An 18,337-nucleotide genomic window follows, 5' to 3' on the forward strand; every position below is an offset into this window, starting at 1 on the left:
TTCTTTTTTCAATATCAACAAATACTGAACTCTATATTTGTAAATATCAAAATACCCTTGATGAAGTATAATAAACCCATGATAATCTCTACCCTTAATCTGGTCTCGGGTAAAAATAGATTTTTTTTTTTGGTGAGGAATCCCCGAAATTTAAATTAGTCGAAGACATTGAAACAAAAAAAAATCCAATGAGAATGTGCCACTTCAAAAGTTCACGTTACACCTACCTCAAAATCAACAACCTAGCAATAATGTACATAATAATAATTATACATCCTACTTTTCTACAAATCATAAATTCTCTTTGGTTCTTTTAGGTTGGCACACTCCAAAAAGTATATATATAACTCAAACAATTTTTTTAACCTTTTTAACTCTCTTCCTTCTTTCTCCTGAATCTCATTCCTTTCTCTGTACTCACGAACATGGCACCACATCTATCTCCCCGCTTTCATCGCTTTTCTTTAATTAAAAATTAATTTCATTCGAAATAAATAAATAAATAATTATATACTTCATATACATCCCATTTGACTCAAAAGACAAAACCAGAAAAAACCCTAGTTGCTTTCCTTTTTGTCACTTTCTATTATATCAAATCACGAACTCATATTTTTGATCTGAATCTATATTTCACATTCTTTGATCCAAAACCCTAGTGCTTTTTTTGAGTTCATTTCATGTATATGTCTTAAATGAGGCTTTTTCGGAAATGTACGAGGATATTTATTATCCTATGTTTGTTTGCTGTTTCTGTTACTACTACAATTTTATTGCTTTCTTCACATAGGCTTAGACATCTTGGCTCTGATGGTAATTATGTAATTTTACTAGTTATTTGGATTTTTGGGTTCTTTTGTTCTTGTTTATTTGATGTGGTTGATTATTTTTTGTTTTTATATTTGGGTGCAGGGTCGAAGGAGTTTGTTGGAGATTTATCAATTATTGTAAGATTTTTTCCTTCTTTAGTCGATTTTATGTTGTGCATATTGCTTGTTTTGGTTTACTGCTGAGTGGAAGTAGAAAGAGCATCATTGATTATTTGAACATTTGATTTTATTATAGTAAAGTGAATAATATTGGCATGAGATGAGTTTAAATGGAGTAACGTGGTGGTCAATGAGGATTCATATAGTCGAACGCAACTTGTTTGGGCGTGAGGGATAGTAGTAGTAGTTGTTGTTGTTGTTACAGTGCAAATGCTAATAAGCAATAAAAGATTTTGAACATTTTATTCAAAGTTAAGAATTTTTATTACTTGCTATTATTATTTTTACTATTAGTTTATTTTGTATAATATTGGCTGAGATGAGTTTATATGAAGTAACATGGACAGTGAGGATTCATATATAGCCGACCCAAACTTGTTAGGGACTCCACCTTGCTTCTTGTTGTTGTTGTTGATTTTATTCATGTATATTTTCAGTAAGCAATCAAGATTTTTATTTTGGAAAAGATCAGGATCAGGCCGTTAATGGTCTGATACTTTCCATTATCATGTCCCTTTGAAAAGGCAAAGATTGCAGAGTTTTTTGTGAGCATAATTATCTCTCTATTAATCGCGACAGTTTTTGACTGGACCAATAGTTTACGAATACTAGTAGTAGTAAATAAAAATGGTGTAATAATAGTTAAAATGTTAGTTTGATAGAAAACATCGTATCAAAGTTTAAAATTTGAACAATCAATTAATTTGGATTCTTGAAAGTTCCGTAAATATGGAAACGTGTCACACATTTTTGGGATGTTTGGAAATGGAGAGAGTGTCATGTAAATTGCAACAGATTGAGATTGTACACAATGTCGATATGATTGAGATTTTTCTATTTGGATTTTGATTGAAACAGATGGAGTATATTGTATACAGTATGATCTGATTGATATTTTTCTATTTGGGTTTTGATACTCCTTTTCAGAAGCAAAGGTTAGAGGTTCAGGCGCTTAATGCAGTTCAACAGGTGATATAAATATTCTTCCTACTATATAAGTTCAGAACTGTGAAAGGTCTACTTGGATTGTTACTTATGTTTGCGAACCTTTTTCTGCTGTTTGGTTTAGGAAGAAGGTCAAAGTATCAAAGAACCGATCTTGGATGTCTACCGAGATGGAGACCGAAGTTCTGCAGTCAGTTTAGATTCTATTGATAAGAATGATAGTGTTGGCGAACCTAAGAATGCCAGCTTGTCGGGGAATGACGGTAATCTGATACTTCAGACGCACTTTACTTCTTTTTTCCTTGTCTCCGTTACTGTTTATTCTATAATCAGAAACTAATTGAACACCTTCCTCCCCTATTTCAGTAACCACACATGCTCCGAAGAAAGAAAGTCAACCAAGTCTACCAGAGCAAAAACTGGTTACAGCTAGAGAAAAGGTATTAGTCTGAATAGAAGTCTAATGCATGTGACAACTAAAGATCTGATTCTTGTGTGAAATTTTCTACATCTGTCTTTTGATTTATTTCACGATGTGGGATAATACTGGGTATGTTGTTGTTGTTTGGTCTTTTGATTTATTTATTTTGTTTGATAAATAGACTTCAATCTTTTGATTAGCTCACTAAAAGAGTCACATAGTCAGTTGGCTGGTGTTTGCTTACAAGGTAAATAATATTGCAATGATTTTCGCACAAGTAGAGCGCAATGGTTATAGATCATTCATATAGCTTACCCCTAATTTTGGCATAGTGGAATGCTAGATTAACTAAGAAAGCAACTGATGTTGCTCGTCTAGAATTTGTGATTAATCGATGTTTTAATTTCAGTTTGGATAAAATAGAATTGGTGATGATTAGATATAAATATCATGTGTTATTTGCAGTTTTAGTGTTGCATATGCATGACTGCTGGATTCCCTTTTTTGATGGTGTTTGAATTCTAAAGCTGTTGGTTTAATGGTGGTGATCATGTTGATATGTTAAATTCTAAGCCCCGTGCTTTAGAGCACACCAAGAATTGGTTTTTCTAAATTAAGCTAAATCAGCAAATTTAGACTTTGCATGCTCATGAGAGTAGGGAAGCTGTCAATTTATTGGTTTGGATGAAAGTGTTTTGTTCGTTTTTTCTAAATCAAACGAAGTTTTGACTAAAATTTTATAAGGGATTTTATGGGTTCATTTATTATTTGTCTTTCCCAGATTCAGCTGGTGCATGTAATAAATTTGGAAAAAGTAGATTTTTAATTATGATATTGAGGGTTTAAATTATTATTGTTTCCCCTCTCCTCCTCTTGTCTCTCTTTCCTCTATCTATGTATATTCAATGTATTACTGTGCAACAGAAATTTTTTATATATTTTGTTCGTGTAAATTGCAAGCTCCTTCTGTCTTTGTGATCTCCTGATTTTAGTCGGTCTTATTGCAGGAAAAGCCCAGAGCAGAAGACGTTCAACATGGTCATAATATACAGTCCCATCCGCGGAGGGCATTAGATGAGAAAGTAAAGGAGGTTAAAGATCAGCTGATTAGGGCCAAAGCATTTTTGAATTTTGTACCACTGGGTAGTAACTCAAATTTTGTGAAAGAGATAAAGCTACGAATTAAGGACTTGGAACGAGCTGTTGGTGAAGTTACTAAAGATTCTGATTTGTCAAGGAGGTAAGATAATATGTTAATTGCTTCGCAGTATCATAAAATCTTCTTGGCTTGAATAATGGCTTCTTTTGGTTTTGTTTTGTACCTTTTTTATATGTGAGTACGTTCTGAAAAAAGATCTGAAAAAAGGTTAAATGGAATTGGCGAATAGATTGATGCTAAAGTTAAGTTACACAAGACTGACATTTACTTGATATTAATTCATGAATACTGGAGAAAAAATTGTTTAGTCTTGTAACCAAGTGTTTAATGTCAACAAGTGGATAATATTTTTTGGTTATTCGCTCAGTCTTCTAACTAAATGCTTACTGTCAGCAAGTGAATTCTTTTCTTGATTATTCACTCAGTGCACAGTTATTAAGCTGTGAATGGATGTTTGGAAATAGAAGTATGCCGGGAAAGTGACAATCAAGCTAACTTTGTAAAGTAAAAGTGGTCCGGTGGTGCTTTTTAAATGTAAAAGACTTGATAAGGTATTGAAGAGAGTAACGGAGATCTTTTACTTTAGGAAAGTAAAAATCTTGGTATAACCTAAAATAGGAAAGGGTAATATTTAGCTTGGGAATGAGGGTAGTTAGTATGATGTTTATATGATCTAAGAACAGTTATCTTTCTAGGGCAATACAGAAGATGAAAGCCATGGATTCAACCCTATTGAAAGCCAGTAAACTGTTTCCTGAATGCTCAGCAATGGTGAAGAAACTTCGTGCGATGACATATAATGCTGAGGAACAGCTTCGATCGCAAAAGAATCAAGCTTCCTTCCTTGTAAATCTTGCTGGAAGAACTACCCCGAAAGGCCTTCATTGCCTTTCCATGCGGTTGACCACTGATTATTTTGCCCTACGGTCTGAGGAGCAGGAATTGCCTGACCAACATAAATTTCAGGATCCAGATCTCTATCACTTTGCTGTTTTCTCTGACAATGTTTTGGCATGTTCTGCGGTCGTCAACTCAACTGTATCAACTGCTAGGGTGAGCTGCTCCGTAGTTTTCTTATTCTTGCCTTGCATTTTTCTTTTTTAAATCTATTGCTCCCTCCATCCCAATTTATGTGGCGGTGTTTGACTCGGCACAGAGTTTAAGAAAGCAAAAAAGACTTTTGAAACTTGTGGTCAAAACAAACCATTGATATTTGTGTGGCTGTAAATCAATTCAGTAAGGGTAAGTAGGATTCTAAAGTTAATTTTCTTCTAAATAAGGAAATGTGACATTCTTTTTGGGACGACTAAAAAGGAAAGAGTACCACATAAATTGGGACGGAGGAAGTATTATTTTTCATCCACATTCCGCCGTTACTTTTATTTGTTTTTTCATTGAACTTAATCTGCAGTGACTTTTTGATGAACGTAGCTTGATGTTGGTATTTGTTGATTATATCATCTTGCAAGATGGTCTTTAGAGGAAAATTTTCATTTAGTGTCTGGGCTTACTAGTAAGAAGCTTTGGCTTCAGATCAGACGAATCCACTATTCATTTATGACAACACAAATAGCAATCATATATGGAAGGGCTTAACTTTAATGGTTTTATATTAGTAACTGTTAAGAGTATTTATTAATCACTATATATTTTGAAGACAAAAATTACATAATCATGGTTGTGCATGAATTTATGGTAAATGTTTATGTACGTGGCAGGCTCCAGAGAAGATTGTGTTTCATATAGTGACGGATTCTCTTAACCTACCAGCCATGACAATGTGGTTCTTGTCGAATCCTCCTGGCAAAGCAACAATTCAGATCCAAAGCATAGACAAGTTTGATTGGTTATCAAACAAGTATATTCTGCAGAAGCAAGAGTCTCTTGATCCAAGATACACTTCCCCGCTGAACCACCTGCGTTTTTATCTGCCTGATATATTTCCATCTCTCAACAAGATAGTGCTCCTTGACCATGACGTGGTTGTGAAAAGGGATCTAGCCGGACTTTGGCGCATCAACATGAAGGGTAAAGTGAATGGTGCAGTGGAGACTTGTCTGGAAGGCGAGCCTTCATTCCGCCGAATGGATATCTTCATCAATTTCACCGACCCCCTGGTGGCAAAGAGGTTTGATGTGAAATCATGCACATGGGCATTCGGGATGAATATATTTGATCTGCAGGAATGGAGGAAACGAAACCTAACTGCGCTCTATCACAAGTACTTGGATCTGGTATAGATCTATATCCTGTTGTTTGTTAAGTACTTGTGGATAATGAAATTGATGAGTCATCGGGTAGTTCTACAAGCATGGTCTATATATTGAAATAAATAGGATATCCAACCTTATATATGTTACAGATAAAAAACATAAGGTTTTCATATATTATTAGATCCTTTTGTTTTTTGGTAAACTAGGGAACCCGCTGCCACTACACAGGCAAACCCCGCTCCAGTGCAGTAGCTAGCAAACCATCCTGGAAAGGTAAACCGCATTAGGCAAGCCCCATGCAACGATCTCGACTGAGAAAGCATGCTGGGGGTTTCAAACCTGTTACCTCCCATTTGGGGAATCTTCTGTTATTATGTGTATATATGCTATTTTTATTTATAGTTTTGTTATATACTCTGCCCCTTCTATTCTTCACTGCCTCACTTTTAGTGCATGTCATGATGCAGGGAAGTGATAGACCATTAATGAAAGCTGGTACTTTGCCAATCGGTTGGATGACCTTTTACAAACATACACGTGCTATAGATCGGAGATGGCATGTCTTGGGATTGGGGTACGAATCTGGTGTCAGACTTAACGAGATCGAGCAGGCAGCTGTGATTCATTATGACGGAGTTATGAAACCGTGGCTAGAGATTGGACTTCAGAAGTTCAAGCCCTATTGGAAGAAACACGTTTGGTACGAACATCCCTATCTCCAACAGTGCAATATACACGACTAGCAATTGTATCCTTCAGTAATAGGTTGAGTTCCGCTTCACCACAATTGCGTAGTGTAGTGTAGGAACCCCTTACGTTCACCTTATTCTTTCACATATTGATCCCACAATTTTTTCCTTGTAAAGTCCAACTTTTACGCCCCACTATCTTTCCTGCTATAAACGCTCATAGAAATTTATCCCATACTAACAATAACTTGGGACCTGATATTGGCGTGTCCCTGAGATTCTTGTAATGCTTGGACTTGCCTGTATATTGATCTTGTAGAATGGTAAAAGTGTTTTTCTTGACTTACCAGTTGCAGGTCAGATAAGAAATATGTTTCTTTGGGACATTGTCCTCACTTTTGACATATTGTTGGAGAGTGGGATAGCTTTGGAAAGAACTTATAAGATGCATATTTTTGGTTTAACCATCATGTTTGTGAACACACTGACACGACTAATTCAGATTCACATAGTAGAAAGCGCATATGGGGTTCTTAGCGCTCCCTACCAAGGATTTCATTCCCGAGGTTCAAACCCGAAACGATGATTAATAGTGGAGGCAACCTTTACCATCACACAACACCCCTCAATGGTATAAGTTGCAGCTCCTATGCATGTAAAAGTATCTCAGAAATGAAATTTAAGCCAAGCCATTAAATTTTCTGAGTCTAAAATGCAAATCAAATACTTTGAATATGGCAAAGAAATACTGAGGGATACATGAGAATGTTCTTGAAATTAGCTCTTCAGACTGAAAACGACGATAGGGTAAACTCGTAATCTTCACGTTGTACATTCAATGATTCAAGTTCTAATCATCATTAGTGAATATGATTAATGGATAAATCTATGTTATTACTTTAATAACACGATTTAAATACCAAGATAATTAAGTTACAATTAAACTAAGATACACTGCACTTCTAAACATTTGAAATGGAAGAAACTAAAAATAAGACTGACTAACTACACCCCTTCCCCTCCTCTAAACTTTAACCCCCCTCCCCCCCCCCCCCACAAAAAAAAAAAGGATAAAGAAAAGGTCTCTAACTATTGGCATATATAGACTATATAATATAGTCTATATTCAATTTAAAAGATCGTTTCCTCAATAATTCAGCAGGCTCATTTGCTACTTTAGCCTTTTCCCTTTCCCTTGATCATGTCAATTGCTTGAAACGTGCTCCAACTAGCTGAAACAGATTCCTCATTTTCTGATCGTGTACAGTGAATTACAAAGGATTTGATTGTTGGTATTATCCCATAATCCTCTGTCGTTGTGTTTGTTACAATTCCTTTGCTACTCTTTGAAACAGAAGTTGAAACAGTACTGCAGGTTGCTCCTTTCTTGATCCCCATACTATTTGGAGGAACCACTTCTGATTTGCCTTTTGCCTTGATCTTTTTTGGTCTTACTGCAAGAAGATTGAACAATCATTTTACTCAAAGGTAGATCTAAGATTTGAACATTATAGGTTCCGAGTGTGAAATTATACCATAGCTCATTTGATTTACCGGGGAGCAGATCTTTTAACATATATACAAGATCTGAGACAAAGTTATAGCCTGTTTGGTCAAGTTGCAACAATTAGCTTATTTTGAGAAGTATTTTTCCTCAAAAGTGTTTTTCTCAAAAATACTCTTGGTGAGAAACAATTTGTGTTTGGCAAATTAATTAATTTGAAAAGCACTTCTGAGCAGCAATTAGTGTTTGACCAAACTTTTAAAAATTGTTTCTAAGTATATTTTTCTCAAAAGTGCTTTTCAAACAAGTACTTTTGGAGGGATTCTATTTTTTTTTTCTTCTACTTAAAAATACTTTTTTCCTTCTAAAAACTTGGCCAAACTTCAACTTTGAAAAAAAAATAAAAATAATTTGGCTTTAGAGAAGCTTGGCCAAACAGACTATTAGTAGGCTCGAATGAATCCATAACTTGTACAGAAGGAATGATCATACATAATGTGAGATGTATAGTCACGTTATGAGGTGCGAGCTACATGGTCGGAATGAGGTCCAATTGAATTCTCTTAGTCGAAAAATTATGCTCCGCACACAAATAGGGTAAAAACAAAATTTTGGTATGTATATATAAATTGTTAAATCTCTTTCACGTGATAAAAGCTTCTAGTGTAACGAAAAAGGTTGCATAAAAGTTACTTTAATTCTTAAGTAATTTGAATTCAACGTGTGTAGCAATCTTATATTATTAATACTTTTAAATTTTTGGATCCGCCACTATCAACTGTGATGGTAACATATATATAACACAAAATTTAGAAAAAAAAGAGAAAATTTATAATGAATTGAAGACGGTAAAAATTTACCCGCACCAGGAGCAGATCTTATATGGTCAAGGGCACGCAGCAAAGCTGGATTCTCAACTGCTGATGCTAGAGCTTCATTTGGCCTCATGATATTTCCATTTCTTTTTGGTACTTTGGCAACCTTCTCCACTACTTCTTTGTCCTTAGTATCACTGAGTTTTAAGTTACATGACCTTGATTTCTTTGATGGTTTTGCAAATGGAGATCTTTCGGAAGCCATTAGAGTTGATTGATTAACCTAGAAAAAAGGCGGATACTCAGGTTTAAATTTCAGCGGATGCAAAAACACTAAGGGCCTGTTTGGCAATAGAAAAAAAATCACTTTTTCCGATTTTCTTTTACTTTATTTTCGGAATTAATGGTTGGCCATGATTCAAATTGCACTTGAAGTTGAATTTCGGATTTTTCGCAAATTTGAAAAATTCCAAAAAAAGTTTCAAAATTTACTTCAAATCACTCACAAAAAATTAAAAAACATCTCCAACTTTCCAACACAATTCTAATTTTCAAATACCATTTTCAGTTAAAAAATATTTTTACTTTTTTTCCGGAATTTCACAATTTTTATGTCCAAATGCCCACCAAGTAAGTTTTATCTATCCAAGGTTTAATGGACAGAACTGGTGCATGTGCTAGTGGGAAGTAGCACATATCCTGTGGATTAGTCGAGGTGCGCGTAAACTAGCCCCGAGTACACCACGATTATAAGAAACATATGTACATACATAAATTAAACACCATCTAACAAGCATAGCTTAGAAAAATGATAGAGAATATATATAGAGAGAGAGAGGAGGGGAGGGGTGATCTACTTACTTACTATGAAGAAAAGAAAAGGAGAGATGCAGAAATATTGTGCTTTGTCAAGGGAAGAAGGAGGATTAAATAGTTGAAATGTGGAAAAGAACAATTAATATGGAGGCATCTATAATTAATTCACTTTTTGTCTGCTTTTTTTTTACCATTCAGCCTTGTAACTTTCATTAAATCATCCACTTAATTCCAATAAAAATATTCTTATAATATATAATCCATACTAGTGTTAGATGCACTATATATATATATGAGGTAAGATCTTAATTAAGTAGAAGAGATGACTCCACATTAAATGCAGATCAAATTAAAGATAATTTGACCAAGTAATTAATCTTGTGATCTACTTTTTCTTTTTGAGGTTTAATTAATTGAAGTGGAAAAAAAAAATGATGCAGGAGATTAGCATGCATATAATACAATTGTCATTCAACAAGAAATTGGGATATGCATGTTTTACGAAACGTGTTAAAACAAAACACTTCTCTTTTTGTTTTTTGATATAATGGTTGAATGAATATATCTAGGCCTTTTTTGGTTTTCTAACTATAGGGTAACTGAAACCCATGACTGATATTTCGGTTTAATTGTGTCGTAGAAAACCTACAATGTGAGATTTTAGACTCGCTATCAGAGCGTACATATTCTTCAAATTCGAATCCGCGGCCTATAGTTACATTCGTGCTTTACTATGTTATTTGCATACTTTATATGTTTTATTTTATGAGTTTAAGAATATCAAAAAGACTTTAAAACCCAAAATATCTTCTATATCTTGTGATCTTAAACATGTTAGGAAAGTGTCAGGTATAAAGTACGAATTTTAAAATAAAATAAAAAAATTCTTCTTGACACGTTAAAAAAGAAAGTAAATCGCCTAAAAAATAAGAAGTAAATAAAAGTGAAGCTTTAATCCTAAACAAATGTGTGCGTGCAATTTTGTGCAACAAATCATTGTGTAGATAGTGAAAAAATGAAGTAACAAAACGATGCAACTTTTTTTTTTTTTTTTTTTTTTTTTTTTTTGAAATTGAGAAAAATCATCACATTCGAAGATCAATGTAATAAACCTTATTTACCAAATATGGCATATATACCCAATATTGTCATGAACCGTAATATTCAATATGAATACAAATTGAAACATCCTATTACTTCATATGGGGATTTTATAATTTGTTCACGTCATTAATATAATAACGTACACCCTATATGTAAATTAAATCCAATTTAAAAGTGGCTTAAGTTTAATGCATTAACAAAATAAAAGTTAGGCTTTGACAAACTCAACTTTAGACTGTCAAGTTTGGAACTTTTCGAACGTTAGACCCGTAAATCTAAATTGATTATGAATGGTTAAACTTGCAAATATTTATAAACTACAGCTATACCTTAAATAGCGATCCTCAAATCGGCTATTTATGCACTTCCCCCTCAATTGATAGAATGTCTTAGAATGTTATTTCGTGAAATATAGTTACATGCTAGATAACTGTATCGTAGATGTTCCCTCCTGCCATTTGATTCAGTTGGTACTTTATTGCTATAACATAACATTTGTGATTGTAAATTTGATATTTCATTTGAGTTCTGGTTAAAACACTATAGTAACTTTATGTTCACTCGCTCTTTTACCTTTCTTTTTCTCCTTTTTTTTGTGTGTGGGGTGGATGGAGGCTGAAATGCCCATTTTTTGTTGATTTCTTATAATAATTGGTAATGCTTCTTGTCATTCTGATACCTCTCAATAGCTGTGAGATAGTGTGATGACCGCCTTGAAAGTGGGTGACAATTGTCTCAAATTATTACGCGCAATATTTGACTGATTGCACTGATTTCCTGGAACATGACAATCTCAATTTCAATGGCATTTTTTTTAGGGATATGGGGGTAAGAAGAATCATATGGGATAGAGAGGAGCGAGATAATGGCTGGTGTTAAATTTTCTTTTTTTTCATTTTTCTCTTTTATTATTTTCTAATTAAATTTTGTATAGTTACTCGCTTTTAGGAGCATGCAATCACTTATTTTGTTTGACTCAGCAAAACAAAGGCCACATAAACTTGGTCAATCGCCAGAGGAATTTAAAACTTATGTTTTATACAAGTTGAAGTACATGATTGAAACTAGGCGTAATAGGGAGACCGGGATGTCAAAGTCGAATAAGTAAAGGTATTTGAAACATCCTATTACTTCATATGGGGAATTTATAATTTGTTCACGTCGTTAATATAATAATGTACGCTTTATATGTAAATTAAATCCCATTTAAAAGTGGCTTAAGTTTAATGCATTAACAAAATAAAAGTTAGGCTTTGACAAACTCAACTTCAGACTGTCAAGTTTTGAATATTTCGAACTTTAGACCAATAAATCTAAATTGATTATGAATGGTTAAACTTGCAAATATTTATGAACTACGGCTATACCTTAAATAGCGATCCTCAAATCGGCTATTTGTGCCCTTCCCCCTATGTTGATGCTTTAAAAATGGGCCTCAGTTTGTTGGTAGTAGGTAGCCACTTTTACATGCTGTTTAAAATATACCCATAATTTACAATATATTTAATGATTAGTCAATTCGCTCAAACTTTAGGACACAACGTCCTGAATTTAAACCTCAAAGTTCAAACTTCAGGACATCGTGTCCTAAAGCTCGAAAATTATGTTTAGAAGTTCGAATCTTATATCTTGAATTTTAAATTAACAGTTCAGAAATTCAGGACTCTTGGTCTTTAATTTCAAGTTAACACCTAAAAAATTCAGGACACTAAATCCTCAATTCCAAATTCAGGATACTTAGTCCTAAAGTTTAGGTAAATTGGCTAATATTTAAGAAGAATTAACCCAAATAGCCGCTCACCCAACCACTTAAACTAAAAATAGCCGATGAAGGTATAATATATGCATAATTTATGTATTATATATGTATAATTATATATATTTAATATATAATCTATATTTATGGCTAGAAAAAGTAAACAATGAATATGATCGACTATTTATGTAAAGATCCCAATATTTAAATATATTATAAATTATGAATATATTTTAAATAGTGGGTTTAAAAGTGGCTAAACAGTGCACTTCGCCACTTCATATGTCGGCCCAAAAATAAAAACAAACGGGTCGTCTTTTGGCCTCCGTTACCAAATGCATCATTTCTCGCTCACCAACCAACAGTTGCCACGTGTTCGTCAATGTCGACGCACGTAGTTTCGTCAAACATATATCAGAAGACTAAAATATAAATACAAAGATCAAACTCCAATCTTTTCCCCTTTCGAGAACCAAAGCTTCGCACCTATTCGCTCTTCGATTTTTCTTCATTTCAGGTAAAATTTTCAGACACTCTCTTTAATTTCAATTCGTAATTACCCTAATAATGAATCCCCAAATGCGTAATTTCCCTATTTTTATTCAATCACCAGAGCTTCAGATCCCCACCCATGTTCTAAATTTCGAAAACCCTAACCCTAATTTCACTTTGTAAAACTTCAAATCCAATTTAATGGACAAAATCCAGAAATCATTAGGCTCAATTAAGGATAACTCTATCTATTTTACATTCAATGGTCAATCCACTAAGGATTCAACTCTATTAAATGGTTCTGGGATTAGCCCATTTTCCACTTTAGTCCTCCGCCTTCGCCTCCGTGGTGGGGGTGGAGATGGCGGTGCCACAAAGGCAGAGTCCCGGGACTGTTATCTTAAGATATATGTAACAAAGAAACTCGATAAAATTGACTCGAATGAAATTAGGTTGTCGAAATGGTTGAATTGTGCTTTGTCTAATGAGCCGTTGAAGCATCATGTTGTTGTTGACAAGCTTGGGTACATAAAGGGGTCGAAAGATATGATTCTGGTTGAGCTGTCGGTGATTCGAGGGAAAGAGGATAGAGGGGTTGGTGATGGTGAGGGAACCGGGTTTCAGTGCTCGATAACTGGGTTGGAGTTCAATGAAAAGTACAATTTCTTTGCTTTGAGGGGTTGTGGACATGTTTTGAGTGCTAAAGCTTTGAAGGAAGTGAAATCCTCGGGTTGTTTGGTTTGCTACAAGGAGTTTGTTGAGAGTGACAATCTTGTGATTAACGGGAGCGAAGAAGAGGTTGCGGCTTTGAGGGATAGAATGAAGGATGAAAGAGTGAAATTGAAGGATAATACGAAGGTGGAGAAAGGGAAGAATGAGGACGTAGTCGTTAATGATGAATAGGCATTGGAGGTGCCACTCTTGAGTGGGATGAAATATGGGATTGAGGATAAGCTAGCAGAAAAGGATGCGAGGAAAGTGGAAGGAAAAGGTAAAGTTGGCATTAACAGTAAGATTGAAGTGAAGGATGTGAAGAATAGTGCGAGTAACGGGTCTGGGAAGCGATTTAAGGCTGTTGATATAGCTCCAGCTCATGCTACAAAGGAAATCTATGCCTCTATTTTCACTTCTTCAAGAAAGACCGACTTCAAGGAGACTTATTCTTGCAGATCTTTGCCCCTTGGAAGAAACTGATCAGCTACTTCTTTTGAGGTGGTATGCTAGTGTCTTGGACTTGGTTTTATTGTCTTAGAATGTTGTTTCTTGAAAGATAGTTACATGCTTGATCACTGAGTCGTAGATGTTGCCTCTTGCCATTTGATTCAGTCGGTACTTTATTGGTGTAACATGACATTTGTGATTGTAAATTTGATATTTCTTTTGATTTCTGGTTAAAACATTATAGTAACTTTATGTTCACTCGCTCTTTTACCTTTCCTTTCTCCCTTTTTGTGCGTGTGGGGTGGGTGGAGGTTGAAATGTCCATTCTTTGTTGATTTCTTATAATAATTGGTAATGCTAATAGTTCTTGTCATTCTGATAATTGGTAATGTTGAAAGTGGATGACTATTGTCTCTGATTATTACGCACAATGTTTGACTTGTTGAACTGGTTTTCCTCGAACATGACAATCTCAATTTCAACGGATTTTTAGGGATCTAGGGGTAAGAAGAAGCGGATGGGATAGAGAGGGGCGAGATAATGGCTAGTGTTGTTTCTCCTTTTTTCATTTTTCTCTTTTATTATTTTCTAATTAAATTTTTTATAGTTACTCGTTTTTAGGAGCGTGCAATCACTTATTTTGTTTGACTCAGTAAAACAAAGGCCACATTAACTTGGTCAATGGTCAGAGGGGTTTAAAACTATATTTTATACAAGTTGAAGTGTGTGATTGAAATTATACGGAGTAGGGGTTTAAAAAAAAGGAAGAGGAGATAGAAAAGGTCTCTAGCTAACTATTGGCACCTATAGACTTCAGTTAATTCAAATTGTAAGCGGACACAGGAGATCATTTCTTTCATATTTTAGCGGCCTCATCATCAAAATGCTTCCCTTTTTAGAAAGACTTTTGAGCAATGAATTATGGGAGCATCCCTATTTTAGCCTTTCCCTTGATCATATCAATTGGTTGAAAAGTGCTCCAGCTAGCTGAAACAGATTCCTCATTTTCTGAACGTTTGCAGTGAATAATAAAGGATTTGATTGTTGGTATTATCCCATATCCTCTGTCCAAAATTTGAAAAACTCAAAAAAATTATTTTTCAAAATTTACTTCAAATCACTCACAAAAAATTAAAAAACAGTTCCAAATATCCAACACAATTCTAATTTTTAAATACCATTTTAGCTTTAAAAATATTTTTACTTTTTTTTTTTTTTGAAATTTCACAATTTTTTTTGTCCAAACGCCCACCAAGTAAGTTTTATCTATCCAAGGTTTAATGGAAAAAAATAGTGCATGTGCTAGTGGGAGGTAGCAGATATCATGTGGATTAGTCGAGTGCGCGCAAGCAAGCCCGAGTACACCACGATTATAAGAAACATATGTACATATATAAATTAAACACCATCTAACAAGCATAGCTTAGAAAAATGATAGAGAATTTGTGATATATATAGAGAGATAGAGAGAGGTGATCCAACCTACTTACGATGGAGAAAACAAAAGGAGAGAGATGCAGAAATATTGTGCATTGTCAAGGGAAGAAGGAGGATTAAATAGTTGAAATGTGGAAAAGAACAATTAATATGTAGGCATCTATAATTAATTCACTTTTTATCTGCTCTTTTTTACCAGTCAGCCTTGTAATTTTCATTAAATCATCCACTTAATTGCAATAAAAATATTCTTATAATATATAATACATACCAGTGTTAGATGTGTTGAGGTTTTGTTTTTAAGATGAAATATTCTTAAAATGAGGGTGAATGGGAAATGGAGGGAAAATGAAATTTTGAGTAAAATTTTAAGTTTCCCCCTCTTGACAATGAGACATTGTCCCATATTGGAAGAGGAAGACATTTTTGGTGGGTATATATATAATTGCTCTACTTGTAGCTCTTAAAGAGTTAAGAAGAAAGCAAGCCTCGCGCCGTCGTCTTGATTAATTTTTTAGACCAAATTTATTTGTTAATAGTAAATATTAACGTAAGATTATCCGCATTTGTAACGGATATTTTCCAATCCATGTATTGACCATTTGGCAGCCGCCTAATGCTCTTCCCACCATGAAGTGCTTGCTCCACAAACATGAAGTGCTTGCTCCACAAACAAGCTAATGCTTGCTCCACCATGGAGGGTGGACGTTTGGTCTTCTTCAACACTGGCTGCTATATATATGTGCAGCAGATGTTGAAGAAAGACATTCAACACACAACACACAATTCGCTCAACAAATTGGCTATACAGTGCACTCCTTCCTCTCAGCATTTCCATACGATTTTCTGAGTTTATACTCCTTCGTTCTGCATTGTTTTTAACTTCAAACAAAGCAACTGTAAGTGTGATTTGCTACCGAACTTTGTGTTCGCTGAAACACTGGGGTTTGAAGTACCGCTACACCAGTGTGTTATTCGTTCTATCCTGGGAGGAAATAATCCATTACCTTGGGTACTAGGAGGGGATTAAATTCCTTAAGGAAACACTGTGAATTCAGTGGGCTCGAATTTATTATTGTTTCATAACGTTAACTTATATTTTGCAGAATTATTATTTACAAATACAGCAATATTGGCGGGAATAACAATCTTAAGGAATTTAATCCTTATTTCTGTATTTGTGTTATTCTTATTAATCTGCAAACTAAAACCTTTGTGGTTTGTGTACTCCCGTTTTGGAGAGTTAAGCCTTCGTGGCATTTTGTTGGATATTAAAATCTACGTGACCAAGTAATTAATCTTGTGATCTACCTTTTCTTTTTGAGGTTTAATTAATTGAAGTGAAAAGAAAAAAACATTTAAGCATGCAGGAGATTAGCATGCATATAATACAATCGTCGTTCAACAAGAAATTGGGATATGCATGTTTTATGAAACGTGTTAAACAAAACACTTCTTTTTTTGTTTTTTTGTTATAATGGTTGAATGAATATATCTAGGTCTTTTTTGTTTTTTTTAATTATCGGGTAATTGAAATTAACGATATTTCTATTATTTAATTGTGTCACAGAAAACCTACCATGTGAGATTTTAGACACTCTCTCTCTCTCAAAAATTACATATTTTTCGAATACAAATTCGAGATCTCTAATTAAAAATTGTGGAGCTTTTTATCATTTCAACCACATCCTTGGTGGTGTCAACATCTAGGCTTTGCACGTGTAATTATAGGTTCTGATTAAAAAATTAATGTCTAAAGTCTATATATTCTTTATAAGTTTATATTTCATTGTTTCAAATATCACTTGAAATAGGGCCGAACAGAAGAAACTATTCGACTTGTAATGAGTTGAAAAATACACTATTCTGTGGTGGTGCATATTTTAATCGAATCATATAATTGTGTTAGTAAGAATAAAGCACGAATATTAAAATTAAAGACTTACTCAATACAAAACAATGATATTCTTCTTGAAACAAACTAAAAAGAAAAGTAATACACATAAATTAAGAATTTGAACAGTTTAATTTCAAGTAATAATATAAATCTCTCGTGACAGTCAATTTCTCCTTGAAAGCAAATAAGGGTGAAGCTCATTGCTTCAGCATAGTTTAAGTTATTATATATGGAGATTATTAGTTCAAAGAGAAAATTTGACAATAATAATGGAAAGTATGGTTTAGGGTTATAAAAGTTTTTGAAGATAAAATCAAGCAAATAAAGTTAGGGGTCACTTATAGATTCAAGACATTCCAAAGTCAAAAATCCAACCTAAGTTCATATATAGACAATAAAGAGCAATAAATAGGACTTTTTGTGTTGATATCGGATATCGGATAATTATATATAGAAACCAAAATCTCATACTCCACTAGTGTGATTCTACTGGGTTATTGTTGTTGTAAACCAAAATATAATATGAGGCAGAAATATGCAAGAGTCAAATTTCTAAACTCATAACCAACAACAATAGCAGTAATTACGCATCAATTCCAAATAAATAACGTACATACAATATTTCTGTAACATATTATCATATGAGTTGTGAAAAAAAATGACAAAACGATGCAAACCGAAATATAATATGATGAGGCAGAAATATGCAAGAGACAAAATTTTAAACTCATAACCAACAACACTAACAGTAATTACGCATTAATCCCAAATAAATAAAGTACATACATTTTTTGTACATATTATCGTGTGAGTTGTGAAAAAAATGACAAAACGACGCAAACCGAAATATAATATGACGAGGCAGAAATATGCAAGAGACAAGTTTCTAAACTCATAACTAAGCAATAGGAATAACAGTAATCAGTCCCCCACCCCCAC

General features: G+C 34.0%; 1 protein-coding gene and 1 pseudogene across 1 annotated transcript; both read left to right on the forward strand.

Moving 5' to 3' along the window:
* Window positions 1-269: 269 nt before the first annotated feature.
* Window positions 270-6,820, forward strand: LOC107823417 (putative galacturonosyltransferase 6). Its single transcript, XM_016650057.2, has 9 exons — window positions 270-813; window positions 913-947; window positions 1,917-1,958; window positions 2,059-2,197; window positions 2,301-2,374; window positions 3,363-3,595; window positions 4,210-4,567; window positions 5,233-5,748; window positions 6,195-6,820. Exons 1-9 carry the CDS (start codon window positions 696-698, stop codon window positions 6,468-6,470), a joined length of 1,791 nt encoding a protein of 596 aa, XP_016505543.2. The 5' UTR covers window positions 270-695; the 3' UTR covers window positions 6,471-6,820.
* A 6,020-nt stretch (window positions 6,821-12,840) lies between these two features.
* LOC107823416 (uncharacterized) lies at window positions 12,841-14,322 on the forward strand (annotated as a pseudogene).
* Window positions 14,323-18,337: the final 4,015 nt, after the last annotated feature.

Source organism: Nicotiana tabacum, chromosome 18 (assembly GCF_000715075.1).
Source record: "Nicotiana tabacum cultivar K326 chromosome 18, ASM71507v2, whole genome shotgun sequence".
Taxonomy (NCBI): Eukaryota; Viridiplantae; Streptophyta; class Magnoliopsida; order Solanales; family Solanaceae; genus Nicotiana; species Nicotiana tabacum.

Excerpts from the sequence above, each read along its gene's own strand:
- LOC107823417 (XM_016650057.2), top strand. The coding sequence starts at position 696 with ATGAGGCTTTTTCGGAAATGTACGAGGATATTTATTATCCTATGTTTG. Across the intron at positions 1,959-2,058 it reads CGCTTAATGCAGTTCAACAG|GAAGAAGGTCAAAGTATCAA; the intron begins GTGATATAAATA and ends TGTTTGGTTTAG. Across the intron at positions 5,749-6,194 it reads ATCACAAGTACTTGGATCTG|GGAAGTGATAGACCATTAAT; the intron begins GTATAGATCTAT and ends GTCATGATGCAG.